Below are 18,680 nucleotides of genomic sequence, written 5' to 3'. Positions count from 1 at the left end.
GTATATGTGTTCCAGTCTAGCCCGTAGGGAAAGGCAGGACTAGGATCATGATGGTGGGGGGTGAGGAAGCCTCAAAGAACCAGAGGTAGAGTGTGTTTCATTGGTGTTATACTGTGCCCTGGTTGACTTTTTCCTTTGTTGTGACCCCTTTGTGAGAAAATGTCTGATTGCCTACAGATAGGTTTGGGGTCTCTGCTCAGAACCCCCTCATTCTCAACAATACGTTTGTGTGTGTGTGTGTGTGTGTGTGTGTGTGTGTTTATTTGTTTGTATGGGTCCTTTTGATGCCTGATACACTATCTCAACACCTCATGATCACATGGGTTGGTGTGCTTCTTCCATGTGAGCTTGTTGTTTCCCATAAATATGTCCTTTTAAAGAAAATAAACCTATAATGTCCTCTGTACAAATTTCAACTCTGAAGTCTGGCCAGTTCTCTTATTTCCAAACTGGTTGCCCAAGTCTTCTTCAATCAGTCATTCACTAGGCTGGCCACTGCTTCCTATCATTCTACTACTTAACGACCCAGCCCACAGCAACTGAGTCCTGCAAGTTGACTCTACACAACTGCTCCTACTTTCTGATGTCTCCTTAAGACTCACAATTTATTTCTGCCCCAATATTCATATAGTGCAGGAACTCAGACTCTTCCAAATGCTCTAACACTGGACAGCACCACTGGCTTTATAAGATCAACCTGAAAGGAATCATTTCATTCTTGAGTCCCTTAGAAGGATCAGTAGTTGGTGGTAGAAATGAAGCTGGAGTTTCATAATAGAATGTTATGAGACCAATGGCTTGTTCATTGCAAATATCCATTTTCAACCACATAAACGATGGCTATGCACATGGACCTTCCCAGATGTAATAAACAGGAAACAAATCAACTCTAACCAGACTCAATCTCAAAAGAACATCACCACAACAAGTTATAGTCAAACTTTCTAATAAAAAAGGAAAGAGAGTAGATACTTTATAGTCAGAGAAGATATTGAGTCATTCTCAAAAAAGACAATAAGCTGTTTTGAATTTGGAGAGGAAATCTCAAAAACAAATGATCCTCAAAGAAAAAGTTAGAAACTCAACAAAAGTAGGAAAATCATATAATCATGTTAAGCAGTAAGATTAAAAGAAGAAAGAACTGACAATAGAATTTATTAAAAAGGAATGAAGCACAAAAGTTATCATGAACATTGAAACCAATATCACCATAACACAACATATAACAAAATGACAGTGATGAAAATGTACTTATCAATCACAACATTGAGTGTAAATGGATTGAATTCACACGTTAAGAAACAAAGACTAACAGAATGGGAGAGAAACACAAATGTTCAATATGCTGCTTACAAGAAACAGACCTTAAAGGTAAACGTAGACTGAGTGTCAAAGAAGGGGGGGGGGGGGATATATCAAGCTAACAGTTGTCAAGAGGAAGCAAGAGTCACAATATTAATCTTTGACAAAATGGTCATCAAAGTAAAAGCCAAAATGAGAGACAAGGTAAGTAATTATATAATCATGAAAGTTTCTATTGAGCAAGAAACTATAACCATTATCTATACCTAATGAAAGACCTTCAAAACACATTCATCAAATTCTTGTAGAAATGAAGAAACAAATATAGTAAAGCTAGGAGACTTCAGTAAATCACTGAAGCAAACATGGATCAACTACAAAGAAAATCAACAATGATGCAGAAGAGCTAAACGACACAATCAACTTGATCTCTTAGAAATATACAGAACACTACCCAATAAAACACATTATACATTTTTCCCAGTGCACGTGGGATGTACTCCAGAATAGATCACATTGTAGGAGGGAGGGTGTGGTGTGGGGAAGGGATGAGAAAGTAGAGAGAGAGGGAGGGTAGTCAAAGAAGAGGGGAATAAAAGGACCATAAGTATGGGGGGGTTGGGAGGCTGGTGTTTAAGGGCTACTGTTACTGATTTAGTTTTAGGAAATGGATTGTGCAGCTATATAGAATATATTTTTCTTTGTAAGTACTATATTCTACAAAAAAGAGGGAAAGCATTTAAATATATATAAATTAATTAAAACAAACAAAAATAAAGTTAATTATTTTGAAAAAGAGAGAGACAAGGGTCCCAGCCTTACAAACCCTCCAGATTCCTCATCCATCAGACCTAAACACTGGTCTGAGATGGGTACCAACAGAGAAAAAGTGAAGCTGAAATTGACTTGAGTTAAATTTCAACATAAAATTTAATTTCAAACAACAAAATAAGATAGGAGAGAAAGAAGAGACCAAAACAGATTTCAGAGGAGACTCTGAAACTTGCTCTTGTAAAAGCTAAAGCAAAAGGAAGACTTGTTAAAGTGAAAGAACTCAACAGAAGATTTCAAAGGAAGGGTTGAGGATACAAAGTGAAATGTGAGATGAGCAAAGACCTGGAGTTAGGAAACAGAAAGGGCAGTACACCCTGAGCAGTCCTCAAGCTGAAAGCATTGAAGAAGAAAGTCAAGCCTCAAATTGCAATGTTGAAAAATTATAGGAGTAAAATATTGAATGCTGCAGGAAGCACCGAAGAAGATGGGAACAATGCACAAAATGACTCTACCAAAAGGAATGGCTGATGTTCACACACTTCAGGATCAATAATGGTACTGAAGAAGAGTATAAACTGCATTGAAGGCATTCATGAAAATAAGGCCCACGGCATTGAGTGGTTTATTTGAAAAGATGCATGTAGGCCTGGAGCTGCTTAATTTTCTACACCAAAGAATGTGTAAAATACCTACCTGGTCAACTGATTGGAAGATAAATATTTTTGCTGATTCAAAGGAAAGGTGATTAAACAGAATGTGGAAATCACCAAAGATTATCTTTCCTATCATATTGTGTTAGTTCAGGTTGACTAGAGAAACAAATCCAGAGACATTCACATGTGTATAAGAGAGAGCTTTAAATCAAAGAGCAATTGTATATTGAGAAAACATCCTAGCCTAGTGCAGATCAAGTCCATAGGTCCTATATTAGCCTATATGTCCGATGATATTAGTCCATAAATTCCTCTTTAGACTCATGTAGCAACTCTCAATGATGCCAAATGAAGGAAGACCATAGACTGGTAGGTGCAAAGTCTTGTGAATCCAATGGCAGTGGAAGTATCTTAGGCCCGGAGAGAGTCTCCACATGACTCCTCAACAGAAAGGTGCATCAGAGAGAGAGAGAGTGTATGGTCCTCCTCCATGGAGAAAGAAAGGAAGTTCCCAGAATCCTCATGTGAAGGTCATGCCGGTCAGGAGGCATCATCAGTCTGATTGACAGGCTAACCTCCACCCCTCCACTCTGTTTATCAAGTTGACATGAAATTATGTATCTGCCACCCACATGTAAGTAAAATTTTGTTGAAGATAATAGAAAACAGTTGCAGAATTTCATTAAGAGGGAATTTCCAGAAATTCAGCTAGATTCAGAAGGACACAAGGAACTATAAATAGCACTGATAAAGTAAGATGGATATTGGTTGAAAGCATAAGATACTAGGGAAAAGATGTTTACCTGTTTTTTCATAAATTATGCAAAGGCATTGAGCGTGTAAATCATTTTAAAAATTATGGATAGCATTGCAAAATATGGAATTCCAGAACATTTACTTCTCCTACTGAAGAACCCATACATAGACCAAGAGGCTGTTGTTTGGATAAAACAAGGGAATGCTAAGTGGTTTAAAATCAGTAAAAATGTTTGCCAGATTTGTAGCATTACACTATATAGATTCAGTCTATATGCTGAGAAATAACCTTAAAGCTGGGAATATGAAGAAGAACATGGTGTTGGGATTGGCATGCAATCCATTGCCATCTGATATGTTGATGACACAACTTTGCTTGCTGAAAGTAAAAAGGATTTGAAAAACCGACGATTGAATATCAAAGACTACAGCCTTCATTATGGACTGCACCTCATCTTAAAGAAAACAGAAATCACAACTGGCCCAATAAGCAACATCAAGAGAAAAAATTGAAAATGTCAAGGAATTCATTTTTCTTGGATCCATAGTCAGCCCCTACAGAAGTAGCTGCCAAGAAATCAAACAATGTATTGTATCAGGGGTCTTCAAAAAGTTCATGGAAATATGGAATTAAAAGATAGACATAGAAAATACTGTACTTCATTTCACAACATGTGTTCTATCAAGGGCAAGACACTGTTGTAAGTGATATTACCAGACAGTCCTTTCCTGCAGAAATGAGGGCCCTGGGAACTTAAGCATATCAGTACAGTCTTCTTTACTTTAGTAACTGATGAACAAATGGATGCCCTTTGTGTTAGTCTGGGGACTTTAGAGAAACAAAGCCACAGAAATTCATGTATAAGGGAGAGTTTTATATAAAGGTTAAGTGCACATAAAGAAAACATCCCACCCAGTGCTGCCCAAGCCCACAAGTCCAACATTAACCCATATGTCTGACACCAATCCACAAAGTCTTCCTCCATCTCACAAAACACACACAGTGATGCCGACTGCAGAAGGAAATCTGCGTCAGTGAATGTGTAAGCATCTCAGCTCGGGCAGGCGTCTCCACATGACTGGTCCAGCACCCAGGGCTGCATCAGGGTAGGTCCATATGACTTCTCCTCAGGGATGTCTCACAGGAAGTGAACCTTGCCAGCTGAAGCAGGGAACTGGCTAAGGCAGCTTCACCCTGGTTCAACTATCAGAAAGCAAGAGACCTGAGAACTAGAAAAGCGAGGCTCACTGAGCCATTTATCCCTCCGTCCTTCAATTAACCCCACATGTGTTTATTGGCCAGGTTGGCACAATAAAAAAACTCACCCTTTAAAGATTTTCTAAGATTAGAAAACAAAAAGAAGGAAGGAGTCAAATAAGGACTGTATGGTGGATGCCTAATTATTTTGCATCAAACTCCTATAAAATTGCCCTTCTTCGAAGATAGAGATTTGTCTTCGTGGAGAAGACCTCTCGGGTGAAGCTTTCTGAAGCATTTCTCTGCTAAAGCTCTGGCTAATTTTCTCAAAGCCCTCATAATTGACAGACACTATCATTCTTTGGCCCTCCCAAAGATCCAAACTGCCTTCAACATCTTAGAAATCTGTTGCCATAACCTTTGTTTGGACCAGCCTTCTTGTCTTTGACCAGACCATTCCCACCCCTTGGTAGCCATTGCTTTGACTACACGACCTCTGCACGATCCTGGCAGTGAATCCATGTTCCATCTCAGGTAGTGATTCTTTGAGCAAATGCTGCAGCACCTTGACTCCGTATATTTAAAAAGCTCTGTTCTTGGCTGCAGTTTATCTGGGCCCAACAGTTTTGGCAACCACCAAGCAGAAATTTGGCTGTACTGTCATTGTTCAGCCAACATTGTGCAAGCTGAACCCAACCTGTATTGGCTGCTGTCAGTCCTCTTCAATTATGGCATGAACAAGATTAATTATTTCCTCAAAAGATTTATGAGGAAAGGCTGCCAGTGAGGATTTCATCTTCAATTTTGTCTAATCTCTTCTTAAAATCTATTTGTATATTGCTGATGTCTTTAACAGCATTGTGCCCATAAACTTTCCATAAAGCATCAAGAATTTCACCATTCTGTCATGGAAGCTTCACCATGAATCTGACGTTTTGTTTTGTTTCAATTTTAACAGAAATCATGTTGCTCTGATAGAGGCTCTTATCAAACGGTTCTCTTATTCTCAGTGCTTCTGACTGGATCTTTTTTAGACATGTTATGTCAAATGGGGACACATTTATTTTGGTGCAAAAATATTTGGAAGCCATGGGGATTTTTATACTACACATTTCCCATGAACTTTTTGAAGACCCTGCTGCCAATGACAGCTTGGAAGTGTTGAAACACAAAGCTATCAACTGGAGGACTGAGTGACACCTGACCTTTTATTTTTAACCACTTCCTATGTTAAGCTGGGCAATGATTTAAGAAGACCCAAGAAGAAATGATGCCTTGTGGTTATGGTATTGATGGAATTCCATAGACTGCCAGTAGAGCAGATGAATCTGTCATACACGAAGTACAGCTGAATGCTCCTCAGACGTGAGGACAGTTAGACTTCATCGCACATACATGGGTCACATTATCGGGAGGAACCAGTCCCTGAAGATGGATGGCAGGAAGACCTTCATTGAGATGATGGGCTCAGTGGCTGTGACAATGAACTCAAACATAACAACGATTGTGAGGTTGGAGCAGAAGTGAGTACTGTTTTCTCCTTTTATATAAACGGGGTTGTTTGAGGAGGAACTGACCCAATGACTCCTAACAGCAGACATGGCCCTCGCCAGAGTGTGAGCTGCATTGTCTTCAGCGGCCTAAGGAATAGGGATAAGCAGTGCCTGCCAAATCGCTCTTCACAGCCAATAAGAAGCATTGAATTTGCATAGTAGCTTTGCAGGGAAGGACTATACTGAGCCAGATGAGAAGAAATCCCCCCAAAAAAGTATAAAACTCCTTATATAAAACAACAGGCTTTGTTCAGCATGTTGCTCACATTCACGTTCCTACGCAACCTGCCAGCTCTGGCCCAGGAGGTCCAGCATCTACCGTACATGCCCTTGCAGCTAGGAGAGTTGTCATTGCTAGCTTCTTGTCTTGTCAAAGTCTCGGGATTACAAAACAATCTGTAAGAGCAGTAAAAAATATCCCATGTATCCTTTACATATATCCCCCAATGTTAACATTTTAATGATATGCTTTATCGTTCCATGCATCTTATGCACAACTATCTACAGATTTATTTTATTTTCACCAGTTGTCTCAAAACATTATTTATAGCAAAATAAAATTCTGTGTCATGTATTGGGTCGAGTTGTCAAAACTCTTTATTTGTCTTTGATCTGGAACAATTCCTCAATTTTTTATCGTCGAGACAAAAACGCTTTAAAAATCACATTGCATTATATTGCGGAATGTCCTTACTTGGATTTATAGGGTATTTCTTCCTGAAGAGATTCAAGTTGTGTACTTTAGACCGATATACCACAAAAGTTATCCTGTGATCCTTTCATATAAGAGTAAGTCAAAAAATAGTGCCAGTAAGAAATCAGATGGTATCAGGCAATCAGAAAGAATAATATTTGAGGTCTCAAAAGACTAGTCTTAATACAAGCAACCATCTAAGTGATACATCCATTAAATCCATATGCAAGAAGTATGCCAGCCTGTGTGATACAAAAAGATTCTAAATAATAAAATCCAAATCCACCAAGTCTGGAAGAATGAACAGTATTAGCGCTTAAATTCTGAACACCTGAATTGTAGATAGCTATGGATTACAATGGAGTTCAGAAGCCACTGGCAGGGCCTCACATAGAATAAGACTCTGGTGAATTTCCTCTACCATCGGTGTGAATAGTCTTCTATCAGATATAGTGCATTGTAAAATAGCTTGTTAAAGGTGTAGCTACCCTGAAATGTAGCACCTCATCATTTGATCTCCCTTTGATTCATTTTTAACTTGTTCCCATTTGTAAGATTTTATGCTTTCTTTTCCATTGCGGTTTTAGTTTGTCAAGGTTGTTGGGGTGTGTCTTTGTTACGTATGGCTTTCTGTATATAAAATTCAGAATGGATGAGTCTATAGAAACAGTAACTGGATTAATAATTTCCTAGGGGAGAGGAGCCCTGTTGGTTCTGTGTTAGGTTTAAATCTGCATGGTCATCAGTTCTAAACTACCAGCAGCTCCAAAGGAGAAAGACTGGGCTTTCTACTACTCCTATAAGCAGTTATAGTCTTGGAAATCCACAGGGAGGTCACTGTGAGTCAGTGTTGACTCGATGACAGTGAACTTGGTTTGGTTTGGAAAAGGCCATGGGAGGGCAGGATAGGGGGGATGAGGAGCTGACGGTAATGAAGACAAGAAAGAAGAAAATGTTCTGAAATTGATTGTGGTGATGATTGCACAATTCTTAAGATTATTGAAACTATTGAATTGTATAATGTTGAATGATATGCCAGTACATCTGTGAAAAGACAAGGGGAGAGGCTAGGTCAGACGGGATGACCTGTCCGGGCAAAAGGTTGACCAGACAAGGTCTGGCTGAACGGAATGCGGAGCTGCAGAGCACAGATTGTGTCTTCGAGGGCTACCATCTTGCATGTAAATGGCGAGGCCTTTGTACACTGCCTGCCTCTGTCATTTGGGAACAGCGCGGTCACAAGTAGAGAGGGTGGCATACCCTGAGAGGCCGAGGCACTGCAGGAAGCCAGCTAACTGCGCACATTTGCTCTTGTTGAACCTGCTGCTGGAACATCTGAAACCCCAGCCATCCCCTGAGATGGAAGAGAGCCAGGCCGCCTCACTTCCCAAGAGTGTGGGCTCTCACACATCAGGGGCAAAGAGAGGTAGTATGGGAAGGGCCTTGGCTTTCTCAAATGAGACACGGGATTTGTATCTGGCCGGGGGACAACCGGGAAAGGGGAGACTCTGGTTGCAATGGTGACTTGTTAAGACTAATTGGAAATCTCGGGAACAAAGCTTTTTGGGAGGAGAGTGCCCTAATGAGAATGGATGTGATGATTATTTACCTAATTGAACAGTAATGACTGAGGTGCAGGCCACTTTCCTGAGATTAATAAAGAGCCAGGGAGTTGACAGTTTAGGCCATTATGCTCAGCTGGCAGTTAATCTTGGTGAAGGGCAGAGTGCCAGGATTATATCAGTACTGTAAAAGGAGCTCCAAACTCCGAAGTTGGAATTTATTTCCTGAGAAAGATTTTTAATTGTCAGTTAAGTACCTCATGCCAGAGTGGGGAATACAAATTCCACCATTAAACAGACTTGCACGCAAGATCTTCAAATCGTGTTAACATTTAGAGTGTCCTCTGGCGCTTGCTGTTAGAAAAGTCGGTGAGAGGGAGTCTTGTTGTTGGTAGCTGCAACGTGAATCACAGCTACCGTCCGCACAGCAAGGACACCAGCAGTCTTGGGCCATGCTCACAGTGGTTGTTGTGTTGTGTTAGGTTGTGTTGTGGTGATGTTATATGATGTGATTCTGAACCCCTTGTTCCAGCTGCTATGCCAATCCATCTCATTGGGGTCACCTAATTTTCCTCTGATCCTCTGCTTTATTGGGCATGATGTCCTTCTCCAGGGTCTGCCCTCTCCTGATCACATATTCAAAGCAGGGGAGATGCAGACTCACCGGCTTCACTTCGAAGAACTTTCTGGCTTTTCATCATCAAAATCACATTGGCTTGTTCTCCTGGCAGAGGGACTCTCAAACGAACAAGCAAAAGCCTTGCTGCCATGATGTGGATTCCTACTTAGAGCAGGCCGATTGACCAGAGTAGAATTGCTCATTGAGGTTTCTGCAGCTATAAACCTCATTGGAATAAAGAGCTTCATTTTCCTCCCACTGGTGGAATCAAACTGCTGACCTTGTAGTTATCAGCCTGATGCACAACTCACTACATCACCAGGCCCCTTAGGAACATCAAAAATGGTTTCTCGTGCAAACTCAAGCAAACGAGCTATGATTGCCTCTCTTGCTTTAGCAACAAAACAACAACATTAAAGACATCGAGCTGGGTTGTGGCAACACACGCTCCGGAGACCCACAGTGGGAATTGTTGTCCAGTGACCCTGAAGTAAAGTCAGAGCAGTTGCTCCTTCAGAGCAGCACCAATGGAGTTAATAAGATCTTAGATGATCAGAAATGTCCAAGTTTCCACCAAAATTATGTTTACATTTCATATCAACTTTATTCAGTGTGATAAACATTCAGTTGCTACTCACTTGCCAAGAAAGAGTTACTCAGATGGTGTGGCAGTTACATAATCTGTCAATTTGAGCAAGGGGGTGGAGTCTAGCCTGTCAATCAAGTCATAGCCAATGATGCCTCTGTATGGGCATGACCTTCTCCTGAGGATTCTGGGAACTCTTGTCTTCCTCCCTGGAGGCACAACACACATTCTCTCTGCTTCACATTCTGTGGACAAGCCACATGGAGCCATGCTGATGGCAGCCAGAGCCCTGTAGCTGGAGGAGCCACCTGGAGAGCCATGCCAGTGCTGAGATGCTTCCACAGACTTTTCACCCACTGGCCTGTGATCTTCCTGCTTTCAGCATCATTGCATATTCTACATGAGTCTATAGAAGAATTTATAGATTAGCATCAGACATATAGGTTAATATCAGACTTATGGACTAATATTGGCCTTATGGACTTGATCTGGCCTGGCTGGGATGTTTTATTGATGCATAATTGCTTCTTAATATAAAGTTCTCTCTTACACATGTATGAATGTCTCTGGATTTGCTTCTCCGGTCAACCTGGACTAACACATTGTAGACATCCAGAGTTGGCTACAATTATTCATAGGGCTCAGTTCTATCTGGGGAACTGCAAACACCAACTCAGAGCAAGCAAGCAGAGATCTAGGGGATGGTGCCTCAACTTTCCAACGATGCAGGGGTGAGTCCTATAATGACAGCCTCTGCATTTTAAGGAAATTTAAAGTTCATTTATTTGGTCCATATTTCCTTCTCCTTCTAGCCAGCACTGGGTATCTTTCTAGGCAGCGTGAAAGGGGCTGAGCCTAAAGGTACAAATAAGCACAGCCTTTGGCAAGTAGAAGCTTATAGTAGAACAGAGAACTTAAAATCCAGGGAAGCCTTTCAGAAACCCACACGCCCAATCTTGTTCCTCCTTCTAGCATCTTGATTCTGTGATCATTGTCATCATCTGAAGATCTTGAGAGAAATGCCAATTTGCCTGAAACTGTTCACTGCGACGCCACCTCTGCTGCAATGAGTCAGTCCTCAGTAGGACTGGTCCATTTAAAGGACGTCACCGTTGACCATTGTAGTAAGGCAATGCTAGGATCTGAGAATGTGAAGATGCAGAAAAACAATTATCTTTGCCAGCCCGTAATGCAATAGAAGGAGAGACAGAGAAAATAAAGTGCATTAGTGATTCATATGTTATTGTTATAGATTTAATTCTGTCCCCTAAAAAGACGGTGCAGCCCTAACCTACCCATGAACAGTGCCTTTCTTATAAAGATAGTTTCAAAGATGATCACGGTTAAGTTATTATGAATTCATTCTGGGGTAGTATGGGTCCTAATCCAATCAGAGAGGTGTATTTGTGAAAGAAGAGAAGAGACAGAGAGACAGGCAAAGAGAGGCTGTGGAACACTGCGGTAGCCATCCAACAAACACCTGAGCACCCAGCCCTACCAGAGGCTGGAGAAGAACACCTAGAGCAACCAGAAGCTAGACGAGAGGGACGGGCAGAATCTCTCTCAGAGAAACCAACCTCAGAAGAAATCCACGTGGCCAACACCCTGAGCTCTGCCAGGATCCAGAACTATGAGGCAATAAATATTTGGTCTTCAAAGTACCACTCATTTCATGGTGCTTTCGTACAATAGTCTCGGCAAACCAATGCAAGTATTAAGCGAGGAGTGTAGGGAGAGACACAGAAAAGGGAATAATCGAACTGAGGCCCATAGTCCAAAAGACTTCATAAATAAGCTAACCTTGAAGGAAATCTTGAGTGGCCAGTAGAAACCCTCTTAACTGCCTCTTCTCAACTACTTCACCAGTTTAGCCAATGGTCTTATTCCTTCTGCAAAACGCCCTAAATAACCATGCACAGGGAGCACGGCAGTCCTTGGTGGGCCTGGCCTTCTGCTCCTACCTCTTACAGGAGTCAGAGGGGTGTGTTCCCAAATCAGCTCAGGCATCACCTCGTTCTTGACTTCTCCTCACTCCACCCTATTTGCAAATTTATGTTTGCAAGGAAATTTCAAAAGAATAACAGTGCTTTCCTATGCACATGTTTTGTCTTTTCTGAATATTACAGTTTCTTAGGATTTTCCAGAGAACACAAGTGTATTTTTAAAAGCAAGAGTAATACATGGAAGTGATTAAGCCTTTAAAGTGTATCCTTTATTCCCAAGGTCCCGTTAATTACCATTTAGGAACAGCTTATTTGCAACGCACTCAATTACTTAGGTAACTGACTAGGTTTTTACTGATCAGATAGAGCATCATCTGCTGAACAGCAAATCACTAATGCACTGGCACACTTCCGCTGATGGCATATTCCCAGAAATTGGTTTACTTGAGATTACACTCCTGGAGAAAAAGACATTTTACCAAAATAAAGCTCCATTTTTTATATAGCTACTTAACCCAAGATGCATATGTTTAATTGTATCCCCCAACCCCCGCCACACACACACTAAGTAATTAATCAATCAATCAATCAATCAAGAATACCCAAGTTACTGTAATGTCCGTTACACTCATTCATCCCGTCTATTCCTTAAAGGAAAACATTCCAAATATTCTTATTTAATCAGATCACAATCCACAACTTTCACATTGCTGCTCAAGCTTGACCTTCACAGTGAGACTTCAATGAGCCATGCTAGCCCTGTTAGCCCTGTATCCTTAGGGTGTTGTGTTAAGCCAACCAGTTCAAGTCTGGGGTCAGATGTTAAAATGGAGACTTCTCCTGGCTCGTGTAGCTATGGGGACTGGTGAATCAGGAGGCAAGAAGATCAACCAGGAAGCAAGAAGACCACAGGTTAGTGGCTTCAGAAGTGGATGAATCCAAGGTTAACAGATCGAGCTTGTGGCTGCCAGGTCCAATGAATCTGAGGTTGACAGGTTGGATGGCAGCTGTCTGATGCTCCAAGGCTCAGCAAACAATATGGTAGGCTGTTGACTTGAGTCAAAAGAACCACAGGTAGACGAGCAAGAGGTAGGATCCAGACCTACTTATCCAGCACCCACTTACAGATAAAGTAGGCCACACACTCAGGGAACATCATCAGCAAACAATTATTGGCTGCTCACAGCAGAATCCATCGTAAAGATGATTACATTATGTTGGGTCACATCATGGGGAATTAGAGGCCCCAACTCTCAAACCGCTGAACCCCTCACTTAGGCAAGTTGACACAAAACCAACTCTCAAAGGTGTTATATTTCATTTCTAAAGAAAGTGACCCCTAAGTTGATGAATTCTTACTTAATGCAGTCTCATATTTCAGCACCAACCATCAAAAAACCTGGTCATTAGCTCTTGGACAGAGACAGTAACTATTCGTGTATTTCCTTTTGGAGATAAACTCTTCACTCCATTATCAGACTCAGAATGTCCTCAGTTAGCCTATACTGATATTTATTTGTCCGGTTATACTCCTAAAAATTAACAGAGAAGGTGAGGGCAATTCCTGAAGTCTTGTTAAGAGAAGTACGCTGTGTGTTTTGCTCATATATAAGTACTGGTTCTTAGTTCAGTGGGATGGGTTGCGTCTGCCAGTTTTGAGTGTTTAAGGGTCTTTCAGACCAAAAGTAAATGGGGATACCCACTTAAATGTCCCTACCACATACTTTCAGGTTCTAGGTTTTAACCAGAAACCTGCTTGGGCAAAGTATTTAAATGTCTGTGGAAGTCTAGGAATCTAACTGTCTGATCCTGAGTTTGTTCTTCAGTATGTCCCGCCTCCCACTACAGGACAGAAGGACTTCCTTGTAACCTACCCATGAGATCGGGCTTTCAAATGTAGGTCTTCCTGCTTTTTAATGACCTTTCCTTTCTCATTATCTTTCTACTATTTGCCTTCTACTTCTCAATTGCCTGAGTCAATAGCATGCCGGCTTCCACCCAGATATTTCCCCAGACCAACACAGGTGAAACATTTAGTAATTGGGAAGTTGGCTGTGCCAGGAACTATCCATGCTTCACATACTACTCAGAACAAGGTTCTCCTTGCCAGGGAGGTGATCCTTTAGCCAGCCCATAAAGCCCAGTTTATCTAGGTCCACTCTCGCTGTGCCCAGTGAAGGCTAAGAGAAGGGATCAGAAGTACACAGTCTTCAGCCCATGAGACAATTTTCATCCCCTGGTGAAGAAGAGGGAGAATGAAAAGAGGGGACAGAGAGCGCCTCAGATCACAGTGCAATGCTGAGAAAATCTTAGCCAGCTCAACGGATGCCTAGAGTAAACTTCTCGCTCATACCACACTGTGTTCAGTCATCTGTTCATAGCCGTCTGATGGAAGTAGGAGCTGCCAATCAACTAAGCCTCCCTCGGAGAATCTCCTCAGACCTGTGAGGTCACTCCAGGAACCCATCACTGTTTTCCCATCCCTTTTGAGTCGCTGGTTCAAAGATGCTATTTCAATTCCACTAACTGCATCAAACCTTTCTTCTTTCTGAAGTAGCATATGGATTGTTCTTCTCTCGCAGTTGGAAGCGCCGCAAAGCATTTAGACGTATTTCGGCAACTCTTTCACCTTCTTTTCAAGGAGGGGTATTCGCTCATATTTATAGCATCTATTTGTTGTGATCCGTTGGCAAAAAGATAAACACGGACATAGCCATCTGGAGTAGTCCCTTGTTTGCAGACTTTGTCAATGCAGAGCGACTCACATCTTTCACAATCCCCTGATAATCACTACCAGTGTCTGTTTTGGGGGGATTTCAAGAGACACAGCTTTTGAGTCCATGGACCGCACTGTGTTGTTTTACGTAAAAATATACAAATACTTACTTACTGTCACCAGGCCTTTAAGTTATCTTCCCTGTTAAATTGAAAATGTTACAACATTAAATCTACATCTGTATATAAAGTCCACTTCATGACTAAGTAGGTCAGAGATGACACATGTGATTCATCTTGTGGTGCCTCTCTGATCGATTGCCTGGGACTGCCAGCAGCACTGCTTTGAGAGTCTGGATTACATCATCCATTAGTGATGTCTGTAGAGTATCGGTGAGAGGAGCTTTGGATAGGTGCATGTTTTCCCTCCTTGGTGTTGAGCCTATAACTACAAAACTAAGCAAAGATGAACTCCTTACAGGAAAATTAAGTTTCAAAACCTTGGCCTCAGTTGCTCTGAAGTTTAACTGATGTCAATCTATGTCAAATAAATTAATACATCATTCACTTGACTTTTTCAAAGCAACTGTGGGAAGGGAAAGGGGGAAATAAGTAGACAAATTGGAGTCAGTAATTGGGGGGAGGGGAAGAAAAGGCACAAGTTGATTTAAAAAACAATGAATTCAGGAAGGGGAATCTTAAGGGACTTCCCAAAAGTTATAGATGATTGACAGATAGATGATAGATAGATAGATAGATAGATAGATAGATAGATAGATAGATAGATAGACAAACTGATTGAGAGAAAATGGACTCCAACCCATGGCGACCTCCTGTGTTTTCGGTGACTGTTTCGTTCGAAGTACATTCTGAAGCCTTTGCTCAGAGTTGCCCCTGGATGGACTTGAACAGCTAACTGTTCAGTTAACAGCGGAGTGTGTGGACCATTTGCACTACTCAGTGACTCCTTACCTGTGCTGTCCTTCACTGATCCTTAAACAGCCCTTGATTTTGGACTGACCTGATACTCGGGGAAGTCCTGTTCTGCTACTGAGAGGTTGCCTATTCGATTGATATGACTCCCCTTCGATGAGTATTGAAATCCTTCCTAGCTGGTTACATCCGAGTGGCAATATGCTCCGATAAATAAAGTCAAGCCCCTCCTTACTTTCCCCCCGTAGTCATAGGAAGATACCAATAAATAAGAAATGATTTCCCAGGAATTCATTGCAGCTACACAACAGAGCTGAAAATTTGAAGGAACCTGAAATTCACTGCAGTGTACTTTGGTTAGACTCTTTCACAGGGCTGGTCAACATTTTGACAGACATCATTTGGCGATTCACTGGAGACTTCATGGCCCCTGACCTGGTTTGCCGAGTGGTCCGCTATTTGCAGGTATGTTGTGACTTCAGAAGGAACACGGTTGGTACTGTCAGGTAAGCATTACTCTGTTCACTGCGAGGTGAGCATTTCAAATCCAGAAACCATTCCTCAGAAGAAAAATGAGGCTGTCCGCTCCCATAAAGATTTCTAGTCTCAGAAACTCCATACATAGTCATTCTGATGACCTGCACATGATGATAGTGGGTTTGGGGATTAGCAATTCTCAAATGTGGTGAAATGAATGGAAACCAACGTTAGCTCATGCTCTGTTTTTGTTTTGTTTTATTAATAAATTATTTTATTGGGGCTCTTGCAGCTCTTATAACAATCCATACATCAATTGCATCAAACACATTTGTACATATGTTGCCATCATCATTTTCAAAACATCTTCTTTCTGCTTGAGCCCTTAGTATCAGCTTCTCTATTTTTCCTCCCTCCCCTACCTGTCTACCCTCATGGTCCCCTGATAAATTATTATTATTTTCATATCTTACACTTTCCACTGTCTCCCTTGGCCCATGTTTCTGTTGTTTGTTCCCCTGGAGTGGGGTGGCGGGAGGTCATACATCCATCATTGTAGTCAGTTCCCCATTTCTCCCATTTTTCCCTCAACCTTTTCCCTACTCTCTTGGTATCATTACTCCCATTACTGTTCCTGAGGAGCTTATCTGTCCTGAATTGTGTGTATTAAGAGCTCTTATCTGTACCAGTGTACATGCTCTGGTCTAGCTGGATTTGTAAGGTAGAACCGGGGTCATGATATTGGGGGGAGGGAGAAAGCATTAAAGAACTTGTGTGTTTCATTGGTGCTATGTTGCATCCTGGCTGACTCATTGCTTCCTTGTGACCCTTCTGTGAGGGGATGTACAATTGTCTACAGGTGAGCTTTGGGTCTCCGCTCCAACTCCCATCATTTGCATTAATTATATTTGTTTGTTTGAGGTGTCTGATTCCTGTTACCTGATTCTGTCGACACCTCATGGTCACAAAGCGTGTTTCTTCCCTGTGGGCTTGTTGCTTCTCTGCTAGATGGCCGCTTATTTAACTTCAAGCCTTTAAGGTCCCAGACACTTTATCTCTCAATAGCCAGGCACCATCAGCTTTCTTCACCACATTTGCTTATGTAGCCATTTTGACTTCAATTATGGTATTGGGAAGGTGAGCATCACAGAATACCAGGTTATTGAACTGTTTTGGGTTTGTTTGTTTTTTAATAATGAAAATAACACTTCCTTGCATTGCTGTGCAACAAACTGACCCCTCCACCTACTTGAAAGAACAAACAAAATTTGTAAGTTATTTTACCCTTTCTTTTGCTAAAAAATAATGTATTTGTATATGTAAAGAAAGGAGGCCTGGTGGTGCTGTGAGTTCAGCATTGGTCTACTAACCACAGAGTCAGTAGTTCAACCCCACCTGCTGCTCTGGAAGAAAGCTGAAGCTGTCTGCTCCTCTACAGAAGTACAATCTAGGAAACCCTATTTAGGGCCATTCTGGGTCGGAATCTACTTCATGACAGTAGGTAGCTAATATATGAAGAAAAACAAATAAGTAATGATAAGAACATAAAACATTCATATTTCAAGCAACAAGGAAAGTATCTGGGTTGATGTTAAGGTTTAGAATCTGGTTCAATAATCTCCAGAAAGCTTGTCAATTATATTCAGTTTTCTCCCTGAAACTGACCCAATACAAGGTAGTGGGTTTTTTTTTTAAATTTTGGCAATTTATTGAAAAGCAGGTGTTATTTTCATTTACATTTTTATTACCAGAAAAATGCATTTTTGTCTTATATTGATTGTCATTTGAATTCCTTCTTTTCTCAAATACTCATTACTATAATTTTATAAAATGAGATACTTGTTTTCTAACTTATTGGTGAGAACTGTTTTTAGGTTTGAGATATTTTCACATTGTCATATGTTTTAATATAAGTCATATATATGTATAATACATACATTTAATGTAAAACATTGACTTAATAGCACAATCGTATGTCATATATATTAAACACGATATATGTATACAGGTATATGACATTTCATCTAAGTATGGAAGAACTCTTTCATGCTGGTTCTAAGATAAATGTATTTGGTTTTTGAGTTCTTAAAATTTTATTCCATGTATTCATACCTATTCTGATGCTAGCACTTTGAGTTTAAATTATTGTAGATTTATAGGTTTCTAATGCATTTCTGAAGAGCCCTACTCTGCTAGACTCCATTTGTGAGTAGGACATTTTGGAATCTTTAAATCTCTAAGTGAGATTTTGGTTTTCATTTGTTTCTCGCTTTCAGAATGTAGTAATGGAGTTACTTCACCTTCAGAAAATGAAGAGGGCACATTTACACTCATCTATTGTGCTCACAGCATAACCTTGAAAGTCGAATAGGTTTCAAAGTTCTTCTACCACTCTCTGGAGCTGGTGTTTTCTAGAGGGTATTTTGTTTCTTTTATTGGGGCTCTTACTGCTCTTATCACAATCCATACATACCTCCATTGCACGAAGCACATTTGTACATATGTTGCCATCATCATTTTCAAAACATGTTCTTTCTACTTGAGTCCTTGGAATCAGCTCCTCATTTTTCCCTCCCTCTCCCATCCTCCCTCCTTCATGAATGCTTTATAATTTTTTCCATGTCTTACACTGACCGATATCTCCCTTCACCTGCTTTTCTATTGTCCATCCCCATTGTGATTAATTCTCCCTTTGTCCTCTTACTTCCCCTTACCCTCCTGGTATCGCTACTCTCATTATTGGTTGTGAGGGGGTTAACTCTCCTGGATTCCCAGTGTTTCAAGCACTTCTCTGTATCAGTGTACATGCTCTGGTGTAGCCAGACTTGTAAGACCATGTGAGATCATGATAGTGGGGGATAGGAACATTAAAGAACCAAAGGAAAATTGTACGTACGTGTCGTTGGTGCTATGCT

At 41.0% G+C, this 18,680-nt stretch overlaps 1 protein-coding gene across 2 annotated transcripts in view; it reads left to right on the top strand.

Annotated features, from left to right (window-relative positions):
* Nucleotides 1-18,680, top strand: part of NPSR1 (neuropeptide S receptor 1) — a 204,410-nt gene that overhangs the window by 111,067 nt on the left and 74,663 nt on the right. Inside the window, exon 3 of one of the 2 annotated variants that reach the window (XM_075557551.1) lies at nucleotides 15,650-15,753. The exons of the other annotated variant lie outside the window; for it this stretch is intronic. Coding sequence (XP_075413666.1) covers nucleotides 15,650-15,753 — 104 coding nt within the window. The remainder of the gene's footprint in view (nucleotides 1-15,649; nucleotides 15,754-18,680) is intronic. 2 annotated transcript variants of the gene reach the window in all.

The sequence above is a fragment of the Tenrec ecaudatus genome, chromosome 9, assembly GCF_050624435.1.
Source record: "Tenrec ecaudatus isolate mTenEca1 chromosome 9, mTenEca1.hap1, whole genome shotgun sequence".
Lineage (NCBI taxonomy): Eukaryota > Metazoa > Chordata > Mammalia > Afrosoricida > Tenrecidae > Tenrec > Tenrec ecaudatus.
The sequence above is the reverse complement of the archived record's forward strand: the minus strand, read 5'-3'. Positions and strand labels throughout refer to the sequence as shown.